The sequence below is a fragment of the Loxodonta africana genome, chromosome 4 (genome assembly GCF_030014295.1).
Source record: "Loxodonta africana isolate mLoxAfr1 chromosome 4, mLoxAfr1.hap2, whole genome shotgun sequence".
NCBI lineage: Eukaryota > Metazoa > Chordata > Mammalia > Proboscidea > Elephantidae > Loxodonta > Loxodonta africana.
In genome coordinates this window covers 16,033,567-16,052,921 of record NC_087345.1, presented here as the reverse complement: position 1 = coordinate 16,052,921, position 19,355 = coordinate 16,033,567, and the positions used below count along the sequence as shown (strand labels likewise).

The 19,355-nt window shown below is 52.3% G+C and overlaps 1 protein-coding gene across 4 annotated transcripts in view; it reads left to right on the top strand.

Moving 5' to 3' along the window:
* The first annotated feature begins 2,949 nt into the window (after positions 1 to 2,949).
* Positions 2,950 to 19,355, top strand: part of CYTH4 (cytohesin 4) — a 38,902-nt gene continuing 22,496 nt past the window's right edge. Inside the window, exons 1-4 of one of the 4 annotated variants that reach the window (XM_003419846.4) lie at positions 2,950 to 3,082; positions 14,890 to 14,972; positions 16,870 to 16,934; positions 18,926 to 18,992. In XM_003419846.4, the coding sequence (XP_003419894.2) occupies positions 3,064 to 3,082; positions 14,890 to 14,972; positions 16,870 to 16,934; positions 18,926 to 18,992 (234 nt within the window). In that variant the 5' untranslated portion in view covers positions 2,950 to 3,063. Of the gene's footprint in view, positions 3,083 to 14,889; positions 14,973 to 16,236; positions 16,297 to 16,819; positions 16,935 to 18,925; positions 18,993 to 19,355 lie in introns of those variants that run through there. The other 3 variants (XM_023559932.2, XM_023559931.2, XM_023559934.2) reach the window with 3 other exon arrangements.

Below are 19,355 nucleotides of genomic sequence, written 5' to 3'. Positions count from 1 at the left end.
TGGGTGATTTCCTAGGAGGACACACAGATCTCAGCTTTTGATCATACTTAACAATGAGGACTTATTACAGTGAAAGGACACAAAGCAAAGTCAGCAAAGGGAAAAGGCACCTGGTACGAAGTCCAGAGGAAACCAGGAACAAGCTTCCAAGAGTCCTCTTACAGTGGGATCACACAGAGTGTACTGTGTGATTCCAACAAATCGCGCTGATACGTGTGAAATGTTATCTACCAGGGAAGCTCATTACAGACTCAGCACCCAAGGTTTTTATTGGGAACAAGCCTCGTAGCCACCCTTTCCCTAGCAAGTACCAAAATTCCAGACTCCCAGAAGGAAAACAAAGGTTCCGCATAAACTGTAGATTTGCACAAACACTTTAGGCACAGGGAATGATGGGAACCATCCCGAAATCCAAGTTCCCAGACCCAGCCAAGGGCCAACCTTGCAAGCCAGCTTTTCTCTGGATAGCAGCCTCAGGCCTGCTACATTAACTCTTTCTGCGCAGAGCATTACGCCTTTCTCCCCATTTCTCTTTTTGAAGTGCCCCAGGAAATAGTTTGTGGTGCCTCAGACCCAGATTTATTGAGAAAACTCTAGTTTACCATAGAGATAATTTCAACAAATTTCCTAGAAAATAACCTTGAGTTGTGTGAGCACCAGTGGGGGAGGAGGGAGTCCTACGAACACTAGACTGGGAGTCAGCTGGGCTAGCTTTTCATCCTGAATGGGCCACTAACTCAAGTTCCAACTTGGAGAAGCACATCCCTGAAATGAGCCTCAGTTTCCTCTTCAGTGAAATAAAGGGGTTGGATTCCATCTGCATCAGTGAGCTTTTGCTGCTTAGTAAACCGCCCTGAAAATTGGTAGCTTAAAACAACAAGAAGTTATTATTTCTCACAGATCTGTGGGATAGCAATTTGGGCTGAGCTAAGTTGTTCTTCTAGTCTTGCCTAGGCTCACTCATGAGGTTGGGGCTAGCTAGCAGCCAGGCCAGCCAGACATTTCTCCTCATGGTCACCATCCTCCAGCAGGCGACCCGGGGCTTGTTCTCATAGCATCTGGGCAGCGGTCCAAGAGCAAGAGTGGGAGCTAGCAGGCCTCTTAAGGCCTAGCCTTGAAAGTCACGTAATGTAACTTCTGCTAAATTCTATTGGCCAAAACAAGACACAGGCTGACCCAGATTCAAGAAATAGACTCCACCTCTTGGTGGGAGGAGCAGCAACGTCCCTGTGCAAAGGGGTGTGGATACAGGGAGGGGTGGATGCTGTGGCCAGTTTTTTTGCATCTACCATTCTACCTCCCCTGTGTTTCATTCACTCATTCCACACTTGTACACCCTCTATGTCCCTGGGTGGCACAAATGGTTTGCACTTGACTAACAAGGAACCCTGGAGACATAGTGGCTAAAGTGCTCGACTGCTAACGGAAACGCCAGCAGTTAGAAACCCAGTGACTCGGAGGGAGAAAGATGTGGCAGTCTGCTTCTGTAGAGATTTACAGCCTCAGAAACCCTACTGGGTCACTATGAGTCAGAATCGACTCGACAGCCGTGGGTTTGCTAACCTAAAGGTCAATGGTTTGAACCCACCCAGAGGTACCGTGGAAAAAAGCCCTGGTGATCTGCTTCCATAAAGATTACAGCTAAGAAAACCCTATGAAACAGTTCTACCCTAAAACACTTGGGGTCACCATAAGTCGAAATCAACTTGACAGTAACTAGTTTGACGTTCTCAGCATTTTACCAGACACTGAGACACAAAAGCAAACTTGTCCTCATGGGGCCTCCACACGAGTGAAAGAAAGTTGAGGAAACCAACATGTGCCATGAAGTTATGGCCAATGAGCATTTATTTTACAGATATTTCTTTACATCACACCCTTCTCCGTAAAGGACTTGAGTCAAACTGCCAGAAAAGGCACAAGCATAAAGCTAAGAATTTTAACTAAAGAAGAAAATTAAGACCAAAAGTGAAAAGAACGTAGTGTTTACTAAATACCTGCTATGTTGCAAACGTCTCACACACATTGTCTCGCTCTATCTTTTCCATATTTCTGATGTACATATTATAGTTCTCCCTTTTATAGGTGAGTAAACTGAGGCTTGCTGTGGATAAATGACATGCTCAATTCACACAGGTCCTAAGTGGCAGAGCTGGGAGTCTAACGACTGAGTCTGGCCCCAAAGTCCACGTGCTATTGTCATATAACTGTTATGTATACCCAAAACCCATTGCTGTCAAGTCAATTACAACTCATAACGCCCCTACAGGATGGAATAGAACTGCCCCACAGGGTTTCCAAGGAGTAGCTGGTGAATTCGAGCCACCAACCTTTTGGTTAGCAGCTGAGCTCTTAACCACTGAGCCACCAGGGATCCTTTGAGTATACTATTGTGGTAAATGAGCTTCAGATTTGGCTGTGAGCTTCCCAGCAGCCTGGGGGAAAAAGGAAACTGAACCTAACACCCAACTGGTCACTAGACAGAAAACAGCCAGACATTTCTGTGAGGGGAAGCAAAGTCCTTCCTAGCCTTGAAGTTTGTTTGTTTGTTTTTCAAGTAAGCCTTGATAAAAGCGGGCCTGTGGGATGGACTATACAGGGCCTGGCTTGGACTGTCCAAGCTGGGTGAGGCTTTGTGGTTTCTATGCTGAATGAATGCCTATTGTCCCTGGAGAAGGCTGTGTCCTGTAGTGACTATCTGCCTCTGCGTGTGTGTGTGTGTGTGTGTGTGTGTGTGTGTGTGTGTGTGGTATGCTTCTCTGTGTCTCACTCTTTCTCTTTTTATCTCTCTGTCTCTTTCCCCTCTCCCCCTCCCTCGCTCACACACAAAATGCAGAGTCCCTGCTACTCGAAGCTCTGCTGGTTTTTAGGAAGTGCTGCTGTGTCTGGAGCCTGCGCAGCAGACCTGGGGGCCAGGACTTCCTCTCCACACAGGGCTGGGCTTGGGGGGAGGGAAAGGGCCTGCCGCAGCTGAGGTGACGCATCACTGCCAGGCAAACCCAAGCAGCAGCTGGGTCAGCAGGCAGCAGGAGCACAGGCCACCGTCCCCCTGGGGGTTTCAGAATGGACCTGTGCCACCCAGGTAAGCACCCAGAAGGGCAGGGGTCCAGGAGAGAGTGTGAGAGTGTGGGTATATGCAAGAGCTTCACCAAGCAGGACCAGGAATGGACAGGGGATGTCGGGGGCCAGGTGGGAAAGAAGCTGTCCCCTGTTCCAGGAGGGAAGCTGGAGTGGGCGCACCCACAGAGACCTTTGCCTGACACCCGTTGTATTGCGAATGTTGGTGCTGAAGGCCCTGCAGAAGGGGCTTGTACTAGTGGGCATAGGCCCAGAGAGGGTCAGAAGCTTCCCAAAGGCACACAGGGCAGCAGAGAAGGAATTAGAACCCAGCACCCAGGGTTCCTGCTGCTGTCCTGCCACCTCTCCAGGCATCAATGGGTGAGCTCTCTGCCAGTGGGCAGGAGGGGAACAGGGTCCCCAAGAGCCCTGCTGGGTGCTCCCCCTTCAGCACGACTGCACCTGTGCAGGAGACGGTATAGCGGCACTGTGCTCCAGAGGACCGACCAGCTCTGACAGAGCAGGCCTGGCTCAGAGGGAGGCTTGTCCCCACCAGTGGGAGCACTGAGGGGGAGGGGGCACCTTGAGATCAGGAGGTGGGCTGTATTTCCCTCTCGAACCAGAGTCTGCTTCAGCTGCTCCCCAACTCCAGACACCTGGAGCCCCTCAAATCTGCTCCCCTAACTTGAAAGATGGGTCCCTTGATCAGCTTCCAGCCACCTCCCTAGTATCTGCTTTCTGAGCCCAGGTAGGGAGCTCTTAGCCTGTGGGGAGTGTCATGGGGGCTGGGGGGGGGGGGGGCGGTGGGCACCTTGGCCACATCCTGCCAGCCAGGCCACAGCACACACCCAAGAGCGGCCATGCACACCACTGGGGAGCCAGGAGCTCTGGACGGGACCCATCTGCTAGGTGACAATCTTGGGTCTATCCCATCCTGTGAGGCCTGTCAGTTCTCCTAACTCATACCAGCTTCATGACCTCTATAAAGGGACTGGTGTCTCATTTAATGGAAAAGGAAACTAGGCTCAGTGGGTAAAGTGACCTGCTCACTACTATGTGGGAACAAGGCTCTGGATCCCCCAAGTCCCTGGAGGACTTTTCCAGACTTTGGACCATTCTGACCTGCTAACTTGAGACCCTGAAGGCACACTCCAGGCTCCCAGGCCTGGCTACAAATTCCCTCCTCCACTCTCTTGCTGTGTGGTGGATCCTGTGCAAGACAGCCAGTGTCTCTGGGCCTCAGTTTCCTCTTCTGTAGAATGGGATAACAGTGCCTGCCTCACAGGGTCCTAGGAGGATTAAATGGATAAATAGATATAAGACACTTGGGGTACCCAACGACATGCAACATATGTTTGTTCAGCTCCAGTTAGGTGTGAAGCTGTGTGGTAGGCAAGGGGGTTCGGCTGTGAACAGGCAGGCACCGTCTCTACCCTCATGGGCTGACACTCCAGTGGGAAGGCAGACAGCAAGTCTATTTCGTGTAATCTGTCACTTGGTGACAAGCAGGATGAAGACCAGTGAAGAGAAGGGAGAGGGTGGGCCTCAGGTGGAAACGCCATTTGAGCAGAGACCTGAAGGAGAGGATGGGGTGGATGCGTGGGTTTCTGGGGAAACACATTCCCAGCAGGGACCAGCCAGTTCAAAGCCCAGAGGTGGGACTGAGAATGGTAACTTGTGATGATGTTGGTGGCGACGATGTCTGTGTGGTGGTGCAAGGGCCCTGGGGCCCCAGTTTGGCTCTTGGTGTGTAGGGGGTGGCCTTTGGGGAGACTGATGGCAGAATCGGTGGGGAGGGGCATGCTGGGAATGAGAAGCAAAGGACCATGCCCACAACCAGGACGCCGAGTCTGGGGCAGAAGAGGAAAGGCTACTGTGAAGTTGGAAGAGGAGAGAATGGGTCAGGCTTGTGTCTCTGTGAGGCAGAAGGCAGGGTGGAAAGAGGGGCGAAGTCCCTGCACCCTGAGTCTCAGAATGTTCTAGCATTGCCTAGCATTCCAGGACATAAGGGCTGGGAGGAGCTATCCTGTTTCTCAGGCCCAGATGATGTCAACTTTGCTTAGCAACAGAACACTCTCTTTAAACAAAACCTAACAGAGCAGTTGTGACCCCACCCACTGGGCCCCCCACCACCCCCCACCAGAGGTGGAACCTGTGGGTTCCAGGGAACACAGTTAGAGAACCAGTGATCCACTCCATTCCATGGATCCCATTTACAGATGGGATGGAGGAAGCTGAGACAGGGAGGCAGTCTTGGCCAAGGCAGAGGTCAGACCACACCCCCATCTCCTGACCCTCTGTCCAGCGCTCTCTCCTCCACCCCTGCTTCTCCTGTGGCTCTTGGTGGCAGGTGGCTCACACACCGTCCAGGCTCAGTGGATACATCTTAGATGCAGCTTAGAAGGCAAGAGGAAACTCAGTGAAGGGCAGTGCCTTGCCCAAGGCTACCCAGCAAAGGAGTGGCAGAGCTGACATGACGGTGAGATGGGGCAGTGAGGCCATCCTGCCGAGAAATAACACCCCCACTGCCTCTCTGGCCACCATTAGTGCTCCGTTCTTTTGGGTCTTTGCATCCTGAGGTCCTTAGGGACAGCGTCGGATGTCTCCATGACACCGATGAGGAAACAGGCTCACAGAGGTGACCTGGAGAAGAGGCCTGACTGGTCAATGTCACAGCGCCAGTAAATGACAGGGCAGGGACAAGAACATGATGAGCTGGGAGAAGAAGGGCCCCCCAAGTTAGCTTGGGCTTAGAACGGGGGGCGGGGGGGGGAGGGAGAGAAGGAAGGAGCAGCCAGAAGGTGAGTCACTACCTTGCTTCAGGCTGGCCCTAGGAAGGCAATCTGTTGGGAGCTTTGGGGTCTCCACTAATGAAGTCAACTCAGGCAATCTGTTGGGAGCTTTGGGGTCTCCGCTAATGGGCTCATTCATCCTATGAGGATTCCCCGGTGTGCAGATCCTGTGCTGGGTGAGGCCGGGGCCAGCAGTGACCCAGTCACAGTCCAGCCCCTGGGGGACCTTCTGGTTGGGGCGTAGGGGAGGGAGAGACAGACCCTGCTGGACTCTGGTCCAGGGCAGAGGTGCAGGCAGGGACCTGGAGTGTGGGAGGAGGCAAATCTTTCCAAGCAGGAGGTTGGAAGACTTCTTGGAGGAGGGGGAAAGGAGAAGGAAGGAGGGAGGGAGGAAGAGAAAGGGCACCCCTCTGTTGTCCAGACCGGGTCCTAATCCCAACTGCTCCTGGCCGGGCTCAGATTCAGCATCTATAAATCGGGCCCTTCATCCTGGCCCCACCTGGGACAGTGGGGAACAAACAGGAGTTTGGAGTTTGGAGCTGGCTCAGGCCCCAGCTCTGTGCCGACCTGCCAGTGGTCGTGATAGCTCTCTTCTTCCTGTGGTTTTCCCACCTGCATAATGGGCAGGATGATGGCAAAGGTCACCCCCAAGGGCTGCCTCCCCCACCTCCTGCGCTGCGTGTGTGATATACCGGAAGCAGGTCAGGCCCCCTCCCTCAAGGCTTGCCTGGAAGGTGAGGGGTCCAGGCAACAAAGCCCCGAAGTGACCAAAGACAAGCTTTGTGCTTATGCAGAGGCCAGGCCACAATTAAAAATAGAGACAGCTCGGTGAGGGGAGAGGAAGCTGTATCTGCACCCACAGGGCCTCCGGGGCTGGGGCTGCGAGTAGCTCCTCTGGACGCCCTCTTTCTGCCCCTGTGCCCCCCACAAGAGCCTTTGAGGGGCCTCTTCCTTTGGGCCCCGGGACATCACCCTCCTCCTACCCTGAAAGGGGAAGCGAGGCCAGTTGTCCTGGAAGCCAGGCTACAAGCAGAAAGGTTTCTAAAAATGCAACGGGAAAGAGGAAGGGCAAAGGGGAAGTGGAGAGACGCTAGGAGATGGTTCTGGCGGGTGTCAGGGCCAGGCATACGCAGCTGGGGTGCGAAGGGCAGCCACAGCCCATGGGCAGGAGTGGGGCCAGTAGTCTCAAGGCGGGCCTTTGCGAGATGTGACAAGCACGGAGTTAAGTGAGGACTAAACGGAGCTCTGGTTGTGGTGAAGGCAGCTGCCGTTATTATGTTTACTATTATGGGGTCCCTGGGTGGCACAGATGGTTAACACGCTCGGCTGCTAACCTAAAGGTTGGTGATTCAAGTCCACCCAGAGGCCCCTCAGAAGAAAACCCTAGCAATCTACTTTGGAAAAATCAGACACTGAAAACACTATGGAGCACAGTCCTACTCTGACACGCATGGGATCATCGTGAGTTGGAATCGACTCAATGGCAATGCTGTGTCTATTACTATTATGTTGTTGTTGTTTTTATTAAATTACATCTCCCGTGAGCCTGTACCAGTGCCAGAAACTCCATCATTATCAGGCTTGCAGTCAGAAGTGGCTGCTCTCAGGCTGTGTCCTTGTTACCCTCCCTGAACCTCAGTGTTCTCATCTCTGAAATGGGGGGAAATCCTGGTTTTGAACAAATGGGAAGATAAAGGGTCAGAGGGCACGCTGTGGCTGTGACAGACACAGCAGTCCAGGGGCTGTGTTCCGTGGATTTAGCTGTGCTAGACCAGTAGACACAGGACCTCAGGGGACTGTGGACTGAGAGGTTTCCTGAAAATAATTGTCAAACCAGAGGGACCCCTTGCTACAGAGCTGAATGACTAAAAGAGCAAGCCCCCTTGCTATTCTGTGGTCCACTCGCCTGCTGTGTCTGTTCCCATCCACACCTGCACCTCAGTTTCCCCATCTCTGCAATGTAGACTTTGTTTGATTCCTAACCAAGAAAGGGCCCAGGCCATAGGTGTTGTTCTGCTTCTTCCCTTTATTCTCAAACATGTAACCACGGCCAGACTTTCCGTGTCAGAAATGCAGGCTGGGCATCAGACGGGTTTCTGATGACTTCTGTGGAGGTAGCTGGCTACCGTAGATCTGCAAGAGGGTTGTGACCATGGAGCCCCAGGTGAGCCTGGGTGTGAATCCCAGCTCTACCACCCTCCAACCGTGTCAACTCACGCAGGTCATCTAGCTTCTCTGAGCCTCAGGTGCCTCGTCTATACAATGAGATTAGAAATACCTTCCTTCCAGAGCTGTTGTCAGGATCAAATGAGACAGCAGATGGGAAGGGCCTGGAGTACACAGGGTCTGGCGCATATAAGGTGCTCATCCAGCGTGCCTTTCCTTAGCCAATGGCTTGGCATGTTTACTGAGCTGCACAGATCCCAGACATGCAACCAGGGATGGGAAGGGATGGGGCGAGGATGGTACCCAGAGGCACACAGAAGGCCACTGCAAGGAGAGCTGACGGATGAGCAGGAGCCACTGGGCAGAGAGAGAAGGAAGGGCCTTCCAGGCACAGGGAACAGCATGTGCAAAGGCCTGCGGAGGGAGACAGCACATGGGCACGAATGAAGGACAGCAGGGACACTGAGCCCAGGGCTCACGCACACATGTGGCTGGGGTGCAGTGAGAGATGAGGATAGGGGCCCATGAGCAGTGAGATGTGGGATCTTTATCCCCAGGACAATGGGACGCCATGGGAGACTGGACTGGAGGGGGCAGAGTGCAGACAGGAGACATCAGAGCCCTGTAGCCATCTGGGGGAGGTGGTAATGACCTGGATGTGGGTGGGGGCCGTGGAAATGGGAAGAAAAGGGACGGGATTTGGTGAGAGAAGAGACACGAGGGGAGAGAGGGAGGAAATTGTCAAGGTACCTCCCTCCCGGGGTTCCGGCTGGGGTAACTGGTGGAAGGGCTATGCTCAGAGCTCAGGAGCCCAGGAAGAGGGCCAGGTTTTTGGGGGACAGGGTTCTAGGAGCCCCATTTTGAGCACACTGCCTGTGGGACGCCCGAGTTTGCTGTCAGCGCACAGGGAGAGACCGGCCTGAAGGTCAGGGAGGAGGGTGGGGCTGGGGATGTGCACGTGACTCATCGAAGGTGAGAGCGGGGGCCGGTGAGACCCCGCAGGGACAGAGGTTGGCACAGGATGGAGCCATGGGCGTGCTTCACTCACCTCTTGGCCAGCCACACTGTGGAGCAGCCACAGAAACGGCAAAGCCCAACCTGGCCAGGCTCAGACTAGCAGCCGTCAGAACCCACTGGCTTCCCCTGCCTGGGTGTTCCTGGCCAGGGACAGGCCGAGGGACCCACACCCAGCAACAGGAAAACAACCTACAACAAACAAACAAAACAAAACTCAAAATCTGGTTATTTACCCTAAAGTCAAATGGAGGTGACTAGTTTTTTTCCACGAATGGCACTCAGCCTCCGCCACCACTCCTGACAGAGGCCCAGGTCCTGGCCTCCAGCTCTGTCTTCCTGACTACATCTCTGCTGACGTCTCCTCCTGGATGGCCCCTCGCACCTCCCACCCCTGCATCCTGAACAGCATATAGAATTCACTTCTCATGGGCAGAGGCTTGGGCATCCGCTAACAAGGGTTCTGATCCCAGCACCACCACTTCCTGGATGTGTGACCCAGGAGCCTTGGTCTCCTAAACTGAAAAGTACCAACTTCAAAGATTGTTGTGAGGATCAAATGACATAATTTATGTGGAGTTCCTAGCATGGAGTAGGAATTTAGTAACTATGATTTGTTTGATGAGACTCTGGCTTTGTCCTCTAGTGGAAGTGTCCCCCCTCATCCCACCCTCCTGGAAACGAGAACCTCTAGGTCTGCATAGCTCAGAGCTGCAGAGACAGAAAGGAAAACTTCAAGATGGTCACTATGAAGAATGGAGAGTGGAGCCGCTCCGATTCCCAGCCCTTGGTTCCTGGACCGTGTAGACTACCTACTGGGAACACGTTGTTAGTTGCCCTTGTGTTGATTCTGACTCATGGTGACCCCATGTGTGCAGAGTATAACTGCTCCATAAGGTTTTCAAGGCTCTGACCTTTCAGAAGCAGATGGCCAGGCCTGTCTGGTCATTGATTCAGGGTGTATGGTGCACCCTGTACCTGATAGGGTCGTTATAAATCGGAATCGACTTGATGGCAATGGATGTGAGTATACCCTGGAGGATGGTAACGTGTCCAAGCAGGACAGAATCACCAAGCTGGGACATCAGCTGCACCTTCGAAAGGCTGTTCCATCGGACTGGAATCTTCTGGTGGTCAAATAGGTGAGAGGACCAGTGGATCCTATGGTCACGTGCTCACTCCCCCACCTGCTTTACTGTAAGGTGGGTCTCTTGTTTAATGTAATATTATGCGGGACTCTGTGTCAGCAGATCAAACACTCCATCAGCCCTTGGACAGTGGTGCTGGCCAAGGACCAAAACCTGTGCTAATTCCAGTCAAGATGAATCACTGGTCTTTGAAGAATAGTAGGAGTCTAATGTCATCAATTTGCCACCAAAGAGCTGCTTTGTCTTCTCAGAAACAATACTATATTGGGGGCTCAGCATTGGTCTTTGTGCTGGCAGGTTGGAAGTTCAGCAGTGGCAGTAGCTAGGGGAACCTTGGTAACGGGTCCGAGCATGGCTCCATCCAGGCCACATGGCTGCTCCATCCGTGTGCCCATTGTACCAGCGCTGGGGTGGCCAATCACAGAGGCTAGCTAATGACAATTGGCGGAGTCCTTCTGTCTGCTAGATGGTTCTCTGTCTCCCGTGGTGGATGCTCAGCATAATGTAGTTTACAAACATCTTCTTGCTTCACACCCACTCCCAGAGCTTCACCCACATGCATCTTCCCCAGACCTCCTCGTCCCTGGTCTTTCTGTCTTCCTTCTCTCACGCCTCTGACCAAGAAGTCAAGCTATTCACTACAGCCCATGAGTCTATGTATATTTGTGCCACTTTTCTTCCCGCACTAAGTGGATGACCAGATGCACTACCGAAAATTCTGCCCACTGGGAGGACTTCTCCTCACTACTGTCTTCCAAGGACACTTTTGAGTAGTGCTATAGGTCAGTATCAGACCATTTTTTACTTGCACCCACATACTAAATCAATACACCCTTGAACCCTTGTACTAGGCTTGGGCATTTTCTTCCTTTGTCAAAAAGTCATAGAGGACCCGTCCATGCAGACTTGGGATGATCTGAGGGAAAGTCACTGGTACAATAGCAGTGGATGACATGGGAGTGTGGGCTACCTGTCCATGAGGTTGTCTGTGCCCTAGCCCTGCTCACGCCTGTTCCTGGGTGCACCACTTACAAAGGATTCCTGTTAGGCTCACTTGACTCTATGACACGGTGGGTGAGACAGAACCCATTTTGACTTCTTGGTCACATGGTGTTCCATGGTCAGGCCCTCTGTCTCTACCAGGGCCTGCTAGCGTTCCAGGAACTGCTTATTAAATGGGATATAACTCTCTGCTAAGATGCATAGCCTTGCTATAGAACCCTCTGTGTCTGGACTGTGACTTTCCCATTGGGGCCCACCATAAATTGCACATAGATTCTTCCCCAGCACTGACACCTCTAATACCCCATAGGTCCTTGAGTGACATGGCCTGAGCAGGTAATTTACCGCAGCCTGGACCTGCTGCAGAGCCCTTTCCTGCAGCATAAGTCTCACTCATGGGAGCAGACAGCCTCCCATGTCACTCAGTAAATGGGTCGGAACAGCATTCCCAGGGGTGAAATTACTGCCTCCAGAACCCAAGGAGTTCGACGAAGACAATAATCTGTCCTGTACCTTGGAGGAGATGCCTCAGAATGGACCAGGCAACCTAAAAACTTCACTAATGTGGCAAACCCCTGAATGTTGGTAGGGTTTATCTCCCCCTCTCCAGAGCACCTGTGTCTCACCAAGGCCTCCAATATACTTGCCACTTCTTGCTCATCTGGTTTAATTGACATGATGTCATCAATATGGTGTACCAAAGTGATGCTCAGATCCCTTCAGACTATATTGTGACAGAATTAATATGATCCTGGGGCACGACTATAAATGTATACTATTGTCCATCCCGCATGGATACCAGCTATTGCTGATCCTCCTTCCCAGCAGAGATAATAAAGGATGCATTTGCCAGACCAATAGCCACACACCATGTGACTGAGGCTATGTTAATGTGCTCTAGCAAAAATACCACATCTGGCACAGCTGCTTCTTATGCTCTCCTTGGTTGTTTTGTGGTGATCCACTGCTGTCCTCCAGACTGAAATGCACCATCACCCGGGCATCTTTTGGGTCTTCAAGAGCGGCACTGGTATCTGCTATTCCCCTCAGGATATAATACTGCTTCTGATTTACCCTCTTAGCTGTGAGGGTGAGAAGACACTTTCATAGACTTCCTCACAGCCTTCTCCACTACTATGACTGTGACCCCTCAGACCGAGGTACCAGTGTGAGGCCACCTATATATTTGAGGATATCCATTCCAACTATATGTTTGAGGGCCATGGAAATGACAATGACCCAAGTGGAGTCACTGTAGGGTAGACTGGGGCCAGGACTCCATTTATTACCTGGCCTCTATGTAACCAGTTACCATCAAGTCAATTCCAATTCATGGTGTCCCCATATAAGTCAGAGCAGAACTGTGCTCCATAGGGTTTTCAGTGGTTGATTTTTTCAGAAATAGATCACCGGGCCTTTTTTTTGAGGTGCCTCTGGATGGACTTGAATCTTCAACCTTTCAGTTAGTGGTCAAGTGTGTTAACTCTTTGCATCACCCAGAGACTCCTAGTCTGTATATATAGTCCCACTAATGGAGGCCTTGGTAAGACTTCAGTCCCTGAGTATCAATGAGCTTGGATTCTGTGGCCAGAAATCCTCAAAATGTCTGGATATCCCCCTGTTCCCTGGTTAGTGGAGTAAATGGCCACAGGTGCCCTTACGGAAGGACCAGGGGATCATTACCATATATACTTGCGGAGGTGTTGTGAGATCCTTCCTTCCGGAAACCCAGCCTCTCCTTCAGTCAATAGGTTCTGGGTCTGAAAACTAGCTCTGGTGCAGAAACTAGGCAAGTGGTCTTGGCTTTTTATTGCAGAAACTGCCTTTTGGGAGGGGCATATCTTGAGTGAGGCAAGCCCCTTTTGTTGAGGCAAGTTCCTGTAGAGGGATTCAGGTGTGAACCATCAGCAGGGTACATGCCCAACAGCTGAGAGTACAAGTGCCTTGGTCCCAGAGAGAGCAGCTGGATGGTGAAACTCAGTGCCCGTTATACATGTGTTGGACCCTTACTGTGTGTAGGATACCTGCTGGGTGTTTGAAAAAATTCAGCTGTTTTAATCCTGGCAACCACTCTCTGAAGTAAGCATTATGGTTCAGCTTTCACAGATAAGTATGCTGTGTTGGTTAAATTGCAGATGTGGCTGCTGTAACAAAAAATCTCAGAAGAACAGTGACAGAAACATTCTTAAAGCTTTCTTCTCTCTCCTTGAAAAGTCCAAATGGGTAGGTGGTTGAGGAGAATATGGTGACTCTAGTCCACATTGTTCCCTGGGACCCAAGCTCCTTCTAGCTTGGTGTCCTGCCATTCCCCACATGTGGCTCCCATATCAATATCAAAGATGGCTCCTCAGTCAACAGGAGGGGAGAGTAGGGGAAAGGGAGCACTTGATATTCTCTCTATTTTGATTTGGGCAAGGTAATATCTGTTCTGATAAAACCTTTAAGAAGTGTGACGGGCACTTCCTAAAGCGAGGATTTGAGGGCCAGGGAGGATTGGATAGGCAGACAGGAGAACGGACCCCAGAGGGGAGGAACCCCAAAGATGGGGAGAAAAGGCTCAGTGTTGAACATTTCAGGGCAGTGAGGAGCTGGCCAGGCTCAATTAGAAGGATCTTGTCGAGAATGGTGTGGAATGAAACTGGCTGGGGAGGCTGGGGGATTGTGGAGGCCCCTGGGCCTGGATGAGGACTTTTCCTTCTAAGAGAATCCCGTGGATATTTTGACCAGGAGAGTGTTGTGAATGGAACGGAAGCCACATTACAGGGTGGAGGTAGACAGCTGACCCAGGCATGGGAATCATCATAACACGTTACACGGAATGCTGGCACACACATAGATCATTAATTCATTCCCAGGTAAAGGGGAAAAAGCACAAGCTTTGAGAAGAGCCCTATCCAGGGTCCCATCCTGGCTCAGCCACCCCTTCCCTGTGGGACCTTGGCTAGGTCACCTCGGCACCCTAGCGTCAGGGCCTGGGGCAGAGACTACAAAATGTCTCCCAAAATCCAGCCTCCCCCATCTTACATAGCAAGGGAATTGTGCAGAGACTCTTGACCACCCTACTAAAGGCTCATTTACCAGCCTCCCATGCAGCTAGGTCTGGTCATGTGGCTACACTCTGAAAATGGGATATGAGGCACAATAGTGTGCCACTTTTGGGGCATGTAAATAAATAAGTCAATAAATAATAGATATGTGGGCCAGTAACGGAGTAAATTAAGGTTCTAGTGAGCGATGAATGCCCAAAATCATTACTCGGTGAGGATTTTGTTGAACACTTATTATGGGCCAGGCTCTTTCTGGCTGCCGGGGATGCAGCAGTGAGCATAATAGTTGAAGTGTCTGCTCTCATGGAGCCAAGACTAATGGGATAAACAGAAAAGATGCAAGTAAGTGAGAAACTGCAGGGAGTCTGTATCTAGGGAGTCAGAAGAAACACAAAGTAGGAGGGATGAAGTGGGGGCTAGAGACTGCTTCAGACATGGTGATGAGGGAAGGCTTCTTGGAGAAGGTGATGCCTGAGCTCCGGGTCCTGAGTGAAGTGGGCAGGCAAGCCTTGGGTTTCTGGGGGAAGAGTGACCCAGAGAGCAAGGACAAACACCCTGAGGACAAAAGCATGACAGTGCGGCTGGAGCAAAGGATGGAGGGAAGGCTGCAAATGAAGCTGGTAAAAGCTGGTAACCTCCACCCCCTGGTTCTTCTTTCTCCAGACCCAGCAGAACTGAGCAGTAGGGAGACGGAGGAGCTACAGCAGATCAAATGGCACCGGAAGCAGCTTCTGGAAGACATCCAGGTGTGGGCACAAGTGCATATTCCCACTCACTCACACACACACATCTACACACACGCTCACACATGTTCGTGCTGACTCGCTCTCAGGTCACACAGACTCAGAAGCACTCGTACATACCCACCCACCTCCCCACTCACTCCTGGCCCAGCCCAGAGCATCTGGCTCAGCCTGTCCCCCCAGGAATGGGGGGAACAACACAAATACTGAAACCCCAGGGGCCTCCACACTTCTGGGCTCAGCTGCAGGAACCCGGAGCCCCAGAGGGAGCCAGGCAAGCTGGGAGAGGGAAGGGGAGTGTCCCGATTACGGTATGGTATACCTGCCTGGTCTTTAGACAGTTCACCACACGGCAGGTTCTAGTCCCAGCGTGTGACCTCTACTGGGTCTCATCCCCACACGGGGCCTCAGTTTCCCCCTCCTGAAAATTTAGACAAATTGGTCAAGAGAACACTCAGGGCGTGCCCACACTTGCCACTCACCAGTCAGGTTCTCAGATGTGAGTCCATCTGCTTCACAGCAGCCCTCTGAGACAGGTCTTGGTCCGTCCCCGGAACAGGCCAGACTCAGTCCTGCCACTGGACCTTTGCACTTGCATCCCCTCAGCCTAGGGCTCTTTCCCAAGCTCTCCTCGTAGCTCCTCCTTCTCTCTATTTTGTTCTCAGCTCCAACCTCCTCATAGAGGCCGCCCCAACCACCCTGGCTACTTTTGCTGCAGTCCCCCCACTCACATACACACGCACATACACTATTATTCTCTATACCATCACCCTGACGATTTCTACTACCTCCTGACTACCAGTGCCATCCCAGCCCCACTAGGCTGTGAACTCCATGAGATCTTGCTCACCACTGTTATCCCCAGTCCAATAATCAGGGCATAGTAGGTGGTCAGATAATATTTGCATTTATTTATTTTATTTATGGGGAGCCACTCCATGACCCAACTGAGATCACATGAATGAGAGCTGACCAGGCTCAGATATAGCCTCCTGGGCTCCTCGCTGGCCCTGGGTCCCAAGACAAGCCCCCAGACCACCTCCATCACCAACATCCCACAGATCAGGGGTGGGGTGCTGGGTGCTTCTGCCACTGCCCTACATGTAGGTGTCGGACAAACTGCCACCTCTCCCAGTCTGCCCAGTGGTAGTATTAGCAGGATGAGGGGGGGCCAAGACGAACAGGCTTGGAGTGGAGTGGGGTCAGACCTTGGGGATGTCAGTTCACCTCTCTGAGCTTCAGTTTCCTCTTCTGTAAATTCCACCAGAAGAGAAGCTGTGTTGACTGGTGCCCTTGCGTGTCCATATCTCCAGGCACTTAGTAAATGGTGAGCAAAAGAATAAATGGACACATGGAGCGAAGCCAAAGGGGAGCTGGGGCCTGATCACAGGACAAGAATTTGTGCCTCCTGACTATGGAGGCAGCAGGGAGCCATGGAAGGAGTTTGAGCAGGGGAAGAGTAGACTCCAAGCAGTGCTTTAGAAAGATGACAAGATGGTGGAGAAAGCTCTGTTGGGATGGGCTTGGCTGGAGGCAGGAGGCTTTACAGCTACAGAGGGAAGGAATGGGAAGGCTGGAAATGGAGGGGGCTGGGGAGAGACTTCTGAGGTAGAATCCCAGGACTTGGGGTGTGGGATGAGGGGGTTGAGGGTGAACCCACTTGGGGGCAGCACAGCCCCAGACAGGAGCCAGTGGAGGGATGGGTCTGCTGGGGTGTGAGAAGGGAAGTAGGGGGTGTGGGAGGGTCTGTCAGGGGAGGGTTCCTCAGGCTGGGGGCAGAGGTCTGGGAGAGAAACCGGGTTGGGGAGTCACGCCTGGAGGTGGGAGTGGATGAAATCCCTCTTTCCCAGCTTCTACCCCCTGACTGTCCCTCTCCATCGGGCCACCAACTATCCCACAGAAGCTGAAGGAGGAGATCGCAGATGTGTTTGCCCAAATTGACTGCTTCGAAAGTATGGAGGAGAGGTGAGGGGCCTGGTGGGCGGGGATCCTAGGGAAGCCCACTGTCACTAACCAAGGAAGTCACACCCCATAAATGAGGAGGGTCCTGAGCCCTGGTGAAATCGGGAATCTATTCTGAAAGAAGAGGCAGCAGTGGCAAGGCAAGGACAGGTGGCCCCTGGCTCGATTCCTGTGAGCTGGTCCTGTCCTTGTTCACAGACAGCCCCACTCTCCTACTCCCTCCACCCAAAGTCTCCCCTACCTGCCTTGGCCCAGACCCTGATCAACCACTTGAAGGCAAGCTCAGCCCCAGGACTGACAAGGAAACCCAGGGCCTAGCTGGGGCAGAAGGAGCCCCAGTGGCCAGCCGCTGCACCGGATAAAGACCTGGCAATCTGCTCCTACATAAGCATTGTTGGTGTTAGGTGCTGTCGAGTCAGTTCTGACTCATAGCAACCCTGTGTACAATAGAAACGCTGCCCGGTCCTGCACCGTCCTCACAATCATTGCTATGTCGGAGCCCATTGTTGCAGCCACTGTGTCAATTCATTTGGTTGAGGGTCCTCCTCTTTTTTGCTGACCCTCTATTTTATCAAGCATGATGTCCATCTCCAGGGAATGGTCCCACCTAATAACATATCCAAAGTATGTGAGACAAAGCCTTGCCTTCCTCGCTTCTAAGGAGCCTTCTGGCTATACTTCTTCCCGGATAGATTTGCTGCTGCTTCTAGCAGTCCATGGTATATTCAATGTTCTTCTCCAACACCCTAATTCAAAGGCGTCCATTCTTCTTCGGTCTTCCTTATTCCTTGTCCAGCTTTCAATTGGAAATACCATGGCTTGGGTCAGGTGCGTCTTAGGCCTAGAAAACACTATGGGGTCAGGTCTACTCTGTTATGTATATAGGGTCTCTATGAGTCAGGGGAGCCCTGTGGTACAGTAGTTAAAAGCTCAGCTGCTAACTAAAATATCAGCAGTTCAAATTCACCAGCAGCTCCTTGAAAACCTTAACGGGCAACTCTACTCTGTCCTATAGGGTTACTAGGAGTTGAAATCGACAGCAACAGGTTTGGGTTTTTTTTTTTTTTTTTTTTGGTTTATGAGTCAGAACCAACTTGATGGCACACAATAACAACAATAACATCAGCTGGTCCTTTCCCCTCTCTGGACCTCAGTTTCCCCATTTGTGCAATGAGAAGGTTGGTCCCTACACAGCCCCCAGGGCCCCAGGATGCTGACTCCCAGGAAATCTCTTCGGACCCACCCACCCCTGCCACCCCTCAGGTCTTTTATGCCTCTGATTGCTGCCTTTCTGCCCCCCCCACACACATATGCACACACGCATACGCATGTACATACACATACATGCTCACACAACACACATGCGCACACACGGGCACACATGCATACACACATGCACACAGATATACGTATACACATGCTCACACAATACACACGCACGCACCCCTGCCCTATGTCTCCAGATTCCCTGTTCTGACCATGACAATGATGACAACGTAACACAGAGCACCTACCACCAGCTGTTTTCAGCACTTTAACCTCCCAGACAATGCTGGGAGGCACGGGCTGGTGTTGTTCCCATTTTACAGATGGAGAAACTGATGCCGAAAGTTGCTCAGCCAGTAAATGGTGGATCTGGGATTTGCATGCACGACTCTGGCTTCAAAGCCTGTGCTCTCAACAAGCCTCCCTTTATCTTGCCCCCACTCCAAGCTCAGGACCCCTCAAAATGTTCCCCGGGCTCCAAGGCAGTGGCTCCGCACTGGTGCAAACCTGGTGCTGGGCCTGTTGGGAAAGGTCTGAGGTCGCAGCTCTGGGGAAAGTCCCAGATCTGGCATTTCTCAAGCTCTTCTGGGTAATTCCAATGCAGGGCCTGGGCACCCCACTTAGAGGCCCTTAGGGAATCTTGGCTCCAGTCATGGAAAGGGCCCTTGGGGGCTGGGGGGCACCCTGGGGCCCTGGGGCAGCCCTGGCTGACTTCCTCATGTCCACAGCCGGATGGCCCAGAGGAAGAAGGAACTGTGCATTGGACGCAAGAAGTTCAACATGGACCCCAGCAAGGTAGGCGGGCTGTGGCCCAGGCCAAGGTGGGGACCGGAGCCAGGGCCGGGGTATGCTGCATGCTGGGCACCTTCACAGCCTCCTCTCATTGCCCTCAACTGACACAGTAGCCCACTTCACAGATGAGGAAACTGAGGCCCACCAGGCTGCATGGCCAGTCAGTGGCAAGGGGCTCTGTCTGCTCTGCAGCACAGCAGTCCCAGGGATGAGGTGGGAGCAGGCGGTTGGGGTGTGTCCATAGGCATGGGCAAGTACCTGCCCTCTTGGGCCCTCTGTCTCCTCCTTTATGAACGGGGCTTTCACAGTGGGGCCCTTAGATTCTGAGGCTCAGTCTCCAGGATGGGTTTTCAGGCCACCTGGCTG